Genomic DNA, 7,287 nt, shown 5'->3' on the forward strand with positions numbered 1-7,287 from the left:
CATGGTTTTTTCGTATTTTTAAATATAGACGGCTTAAAACTTTCATCAAGTTTCATTAAGATGTATTGGTTGGGGTGCTAGATCGACACTGCTCTATAGTTCATTTTTTTTTCTGGATGTCCATCTATAATTCTTGAGCGTTGCTTATTATTGATGTTGTCATCCTTGTTTATTTTTGTTTTAGGTGGGTTGGATTACCGAGAAATATTGCCCCCGGGTTCCTACATAGACGCCATGGCTCAATCCCCACAGCATCTTGCTCATTTTATCAGTAAGTATTTACATTTTAAGTGGCGAAGATACTCTATGAATGTTTGTTTTTGTCTGTCTGTCGGTAGTGTTCCCTGAAATTCTCACTTCCTTCCCATCCATTTACCTCTTCATTAACCATTATGGCAACATAAAAACATTTATTTTAAAGGGAAAACCTGAAAAACTCTACAGAGTCATACAGAGTGACGCGGATTATTTGTAGAGTAGATTCTCAACAGAAAATCTAATTTTTGAAATTTGTCTTTTTAATCATCTCTTTTGTGTTTTATTCTTTTTTTAGAAAGAATAATATAATTACCTTGAAACATATTACATATTTTAGATCATGGAAAGAAAACGAAGTAGCGGGTTTCGTCGTTTTTTTGATTAAGTTAGGTTAGGTAAATGTTAATGATAATGCAGGGACTCTAAATAGGAGAAAAGCTACTGTGAAAATCCGTCAGAACCCGCCTCTTCGTTTTATTTCCATGATCCTATATTTTTTAATGATAATAAGGATTTTTTTAAATTAGATCTTAATTAATTTAAATTAATTAAACAATTTTATTGTAAAGAATAATATACATTTTTAAATTTTAGTTTATCTTAACGAGCATCCAATAATGTATTCTGCTTATTTTCAGGTAAAATTAATTTTTTTTGTCTGTGTTCCTTAGATACACATTAATGTATATGTCGAAAAGAAATGTGTATTGGTTTGAATGATTGGTTTGATTTAGCTTCACTCCTAACAATTAAAAAATAATATTAAATACGTGGCAATTTTTTAACAGTATGTAACATGTAACTGTTACAACCCGTCATCAAATCAGCAAAACTTTTTTGAAAATATTTGGCAACTAATATGTCGGAGAATCTCGACTATTTTTTTTGAAAATTAAACAGCTGCAATTTTACCTTGATTTCTCTACTTTTTCCACTTTTAGAGTTTACATTTAAGGCCATGTCTGTCAAAACCTGATTCTAATTTCTATGAATTCTTGCATTCTTGTCAAACATATTTGTTGACTTAATGTTAGAAATTCAGAAACAGGCCTAATTAGTTTTCTGAGTTCTGGCCAATTATAAAATGTTTACCGAAGTAATGTACCTATATTTATCGTATTTAAAGCGATATTGATAAATGACTATTATATATACTAGCGACCCTAGAGGCTAAAATTGTTATAAACTTTTCCTTGACATATAAAAACTGAATGAGAACCATATCGGTTTAAGCACACAGGCAGACAGGGTTGAGAAGTCTAACATTGAAACTGACTAGTTTATGATATTTAACCAATGAGCTAACATGAGCTAAGATAAATGATTTTGAAGGCATCGGTAGCTACGACTGAACAAAAAAATTGAGATTAAAAGTGGCAGTAAAATATAGTTTGATTTATTATGCAACTGATAATCATATCAAAAGAAAGGCTGCCTGCCACGACTGCTGCTGCCGCGCCCTAAAAATGAGGTGAGAAAGGGATTGGATTTAAAATTTTATTCCATGCACTTCTCTGTTATCTATACATTAATTATTCCCACCAGCACGGACAGATCTTCACACATTTTAATCACTAGAGACAAAGAACTTTTCTTGTTTCTATTGGAGAGGGGGGGGGGGATAGGTGATGTTATGCCCTACTAAAAAAATATTACAAATAGGCATAAATATCATTACATTTACTAAAGAGAGTATTTTTTGGGAGTTATTTATTTGATAGGTAGTAGGAAGGAAATATATTTTTGAATATTTTTTTTTTTTTGGGGGGGGGAGTGGGTAAACTTCCCAGGAAGTCTATCTAATTGCTTTTTGATTACATGATATTATGCGATTTAAAGCGATGAACTTTTGTCCCTGTACATGTTAAAACCCCGACCTAAAAACCTTTAGTTTTATCTATCAGTCAAAGTGGGGATAAAGATAGTTCAATTAATTTACATATAACAGTTTTTTTTATGTGTACTAAAAAATTTTGGGGTGTCTATGTCACCCCAAAATTGTTTTGAGTGGGGAAGGGTAAACAACCATGTTTAGACATACTTTTGGGGAATTATCTTGTAAATTATCCTATCCCTGCACCACTGTGTTCTTATACCGATCCCAAGCATCTCACTTGAATGCTTATATAGTTCAGAAAAAAAATATTTATAGGGTCATCATTATTATTTAGATATGTCAGTAATCAAATTTTTAATTAGTACAGAGAATATTTACAAAAAGACAGTTAAAGGCCAAAAAGCAGTTAAAAGTAAAAGCATTGATGGGCTTACAATTGTAGAGTAGTTTAGCTAAAATGTATTCCTTGCTGATGTAGGATTGCGATTTAAACGTATTTGCATCGCCCCTAGCCTCTTGGGAGGTTGGGGAGGTCAGAAAAAAGGCCTAAAAGCACCTTCATGACATTTATGGTCTTTCCTGAGCAATTTCTGAGATCTTTCTCTTCAGACAAAAAATCTTAATGTGGAGATAAGTTGTCTGAAATATTTTGGAGATATTTACAACACTTCTATTCTGATTAAAGATACATATCTAATTACTTTCATGCCAAAAATAATGCCAAACATTTATAGACAGACAGATAGGTTATAGGTAGGCAAATAGATAATTATAGACTGACTAAAAATAGCCGTAAACCCGATAATGTTCACCAGGTAGGCAGAATATGAAAACAAATTAATTGCATCACATTTTGATGAGTTGTACATGGGTGAATGCATTGCCCTTAAATACTCTCATTAACATTGCTGGAACAATTTTGACGTCTTTAGTATTTATGCAATTTTGTCCGAAAACTCAAAATTTACCTTTAACTTAAATAATCTATTCTGGGGGCGTTTTGAATTTAAGGAAGGATTAGATAATTTTGCAGTGACCTATCCCTGTGACCAACCAACCCTAATCTTGTATTGGAGTTGTAATTGGACCAAATAATTATAGTGCAGCTGCTATACCACAAATTTTAGACACTGACAATAGCAAATATATTTTAAAACAGGATGATAACATCTATAAAAGCCAAGCTCTGAAACGGTAGACAAACGAACATTAACACTTGTAGAGTGTAACAACCGAAAAAGCAGAATATATGTAAATTTATTTAAATGTAAGTCATAACAAATATGTAAATTTGTTTTAAAAATTACTTAAATACAGGATAATGTCAATGTACATGCTTGCCTTTTAGGACGTACCATTATGGTTACGAGTATAGAGTTGCTATGGTTCTTTAATTCTACCTAACTGTTTTAGGAATCATCATGCAAAGTTTGAAATCGATAGGACAATTCTAACATGTATAAATTAATGAAAAGATCTTACTTAAAACAAATAAGAATTGACAGAATATTGTTATATTTAAAAAACTCTTTCATTGATTTTGACTAGTGCTATTTTCATCGGTCAAAATTTGGTGATATTGTAAAATTAATTGGTGTGTCATGACATCCCCAAAGTCTTTAATATTACCAAAAAAAAGGCAAAAATAAAAAAAAATACCTAGAAAGGTTGGATTAATAAATGATTAAAGTAAATTTAAAGAAATTGGGCAGTTTGTGCTGTCATAAAAATTTGCGCTTGTGGAGATTTTTAATGTTGCGGAAGTAATGCTTTACCAAATAATTACTTTTTAGTGGAAAAAGGCGTTCACATTACACAGAAACTGCTGGACAAGCCAACTTTGTTCAACACTAGATAATCAAGGTAAATAATCAAAAGTTTATCAGAGAGAGAGGGGACTATGGGCTGTTTATTACACTAGTCCTCATAGTTTTATAATAACGTTTTCTTAATTGTTGGCTTAACAACTTTGGGGACTTTAGTGAATTTTGATTGGTAGTGGAGCATTAAATTGAGTGTTCAAACGTGTCAACCAATAACTTATAACCTCTTACACTTTTTTTAAATTGAAAATATGAGGGGGGGGGGGAGGTGGGTATATTTTATCGTTTGTTTTATTTTTACTATAAGCAGTTAGCACTCAACAGACTCTTGTAAACTTTGATGCGTGGCAACTCTATGATTGTTAATGTTGTTTTGTTATCAGAACAGTAAACTTAATTAATAAGGCAATGGATGAAAATTTTGTTTACCTACATCCTTAACTTGGTTAAACAAAATTACGCCTTTTGTAGATTTTTTTTTGGAGAAGCTTGGGCTTAGAAGGTTTGTAAAACCCAATCTAGAAAAAAAATATAGAAACAAACCCTAAAAGAACTGAAATAAAAAGAGAGACCTAAATGTCCAATAAAAATGACGTCATACATTACAGATGACCAAATATAGACAGGTATACATTATAATTGACCAATGGTAAATTTTATACTGGCCTATCATTGGCTATTTGTATTGTATGACGTCATTTTTTATTGGACACTATACGCTGTTAATAAAAAAAACACAAACTCTTAGTTTCTAGGATAAACGAGTAAAATAACACAGCGTCGAATTAATGTCATTTTTATACCAAACAAACACGAATACATTTATTCTATTCAACTCCACTAATGTGAATACCGAACCTCTAGATGCTAGAGGCAAAGCCAGAATTATTATGTACAATCATAGACTAATATATTATTAATTTTTTTTCAAGAAACTGCAAATTTGTTAAAAGATACAGCACAGGACCAAAAACAGTTGCTCAACTTAATTAAAAATCAAAGGTATTTTTTTTTTAAATTTCCGTTTTTACTTATTTCCTTTTATATAAAATAGTAAGGTTTTATTGTCTGCAGCTTAAAACATCAATAACTTATACAAAACCTATTGTGTTTTCTAAGGTAAGCTTCACATTGGTTCTGTGATGGTTTTAGGCTATTTCAATTTCAGATTTAGGTCTTGGGATAGTTTTAAGCTATTTTTCTAGTATCAATAAATAGCACAACAATAACAAAACCATAATACTTTTAGATAATAAGAAGAAAAAATAATTTTACCTTCCTATCTTTCTTAAAGTATCTTAATTAAATTAAACGTGATAAAATTGGTTCGTTTTAAAAGCGAAGCTTTTCTATAATTAGAGTTCGTCTGTACGTCCGTTCGTCCGTTACAGTTAGCTCTTTTCGTTAACTTGAACAGGTTAGAAATGTCCTATCGATTTTTAGAACGCACAGCAACTCTATAATTGCTACCAGAAAGTCCGTATGTCCATTTTAAACAAGCTGATTTTTTTACTTTTTTTGACAACAAATTTTTGTAGGTTAAAATTAACCTATTCATCTGATTCTTTAAATACTAATTCCTATTATATTTTAGGGCTCTTTAGATTAATGAACACAAACTTTGTGGGGACCATTTCATAATAATGAAGTTGTAAGGTCTTTTGTCTGAAGCTTACCGCAAATTATTGGTCCGAATTGGTTGTACTTTTCGATTAAGCTTTATAAATATCCTTGGGAAGGTTTAAATCTATTTCATGATCTACCCGCCCTTCTCTTGATCATACAAAGAAGAAACTCTTAAAATATCCCCTAAACATTTTAATTATGCGAATCAAATCAAGTTTTTAATACAAATCTGTATTTTTATTTCAGATGTACGAGGTGGCCCAATCTGGAATTTAGTGTTCACTAATCTTAATCAATAGTTAAATATATATTCTTTCAATAATCATTATTAAAAAAAAATTAGCAGCGTGTTATTCTTTGACAAGAATTTGTTCGTTTATCCTGCATTACTTCAGAATAAGTACAGGAGGGAGGGGTCATTGACCTGTTTATTACACTAGTCCCTAAAGTTTTCTTATTCGTTAGCTTAACAACTTTGAGGACTTTTATTAAATTTTAATTGGTTGATTAAATAAGTTAAGTGTCCCAACGTTTCAACCACTAATTGTAATCTACAGAAGGGGTGGTTATGTTTATCATCATTGGGGATGTACATCAATTAACCAGTATCCCTTTAGATCCCTAGACTAAGTAAGTCATATTAAGTTGTATATTTTGAAAGTTCAAGACAATAATTATTTAAATTACTAAATCTATGATACAAAGTAGAACGATGTCTGTCTGTTTGTTTGTGTGTTTGTTTGTCTGTTTGTAACCGATCGGGTTCACCTTTACAGGGTAGCTTCTCATAGTTTCCGGGAAGGTTTATAAATATTTTCTTGGGGGTAGGACACCCCCAACCCCCACAAAAATGAAAAATACCCCCCCCCCAAAAAAAAAAAAATCTTTTTAAAACTAAAAATGAAATAGTGGGGTCGACTAACCCCCCCCCCAAAAAAAAAAAAAAAAAATTCCCGAACACAGTAATAGTGTCTGACTGATAATGACGTAACAAAAAAATTAGCCAATGAGAGGCCGTTATTGACCAATGGTAAAATTTATAGTGGCCTCTCATTGGCTAATTTTTTTTGTTACGTCATAATCAGTCAGACACTATTACTGTGTTCAAAATTCCCCCCCCCAAAATTTTTTTTTCTTTTTCTTTTTTATTTAAAATCTAAAATACGAAAATTGGTTCGATCAAACCTCTTGGGGCAAAGCCCCTAGAGGCTAGGGGCGAAGCCGCTAGTCATTAAATAAAGTAGTAGGATGGCTGTCTGTTCGTCTTTTGTGTGTGTATGTGTAGCGAAGAATCTCGCTAACCACTAAACCAATATAGTAAAGCTTCTTACAGGCCCAGTGAGGGATTTTTATTATTTTTGAGGAAGGTACTTCATATATAATAGCTATGAAAATCTCACCTAGAAAAAATATCACATATCAACAAAAAAATCTTTCTTTTTAAAACTAAAACAAAAAATGTGTGGGGGGGGGTCGATACACCCCCCTCCCTCCTCCCCTTACCTAAAGTGTCCCTAGAGAGGTGTAGCCGCTAGTTACTACATAATTTAACAATCATATTTTGTGTACCGACAAACCATATAAATTCGAGTATATCTTTAAAATACGAAATTATTTAAATGTTGCGCTACTTAGAAACAAAATTGTTCTCGTGTTCATACAAAAAAGCAATAAAACATAATTTTAAAAAACTGTATTCGTTAAAGCGCAAAAGTGAATATTTGACTGAAAAATTTAACTTTT

General features: G+C 31.6%; 1 protein-coding gene across 1 annotated transcript in view; it reads left to right on the forward strand.

Moving 5' to 3' along the window:
* Positions 1 to 6,291, forward strand: part of LOC145319267 (alpha-(1,3)-fucosyltransferase C-like) — a 40,293-nt gene extending 34,002 nt beyond the window's left edge. Inside the window, exons 8-12 of the mRNA XM_080161286.1 lie at positions 185 to 271; positions 853 to 896; positions 3,889 to 3,958; positions 4,851 to 4,920; positions 5,791 to 6,291. Coding sequence (XP_080017412.1) covers positions 185 to 271; positions 853 to 896; positions 3,889 to 3,958; positions 4,851 to 4,920; positions 5,791 to 5,830 — 311 coding nt within the window. The 3' untranslated portion in view covers positions 5,831 to 6,291. The remainder of the gene's footprint in view (positions 1 to 184; positions 272 to 852; positions 897 to 3,888; positions 3,959 to 4,850; positions 4,921 to 5,790) is intronic.
* Positions 6,292 to 7,287: the final 996 nt, after the last annotated feature.

Source organism: Acartia tonsa, chromosome 5, assembly GCF_053477335.1.
Source record: "Acartia tonsa isolate MP-2025a chromosome 5, ASM5347733v1, whole genome shotgun sequence".
NCBI lineage: Eukaryota > Metazoa > Arthropoda > Copepoda > Calanoida > Acartiidae > Acartia > Acartia tonsa.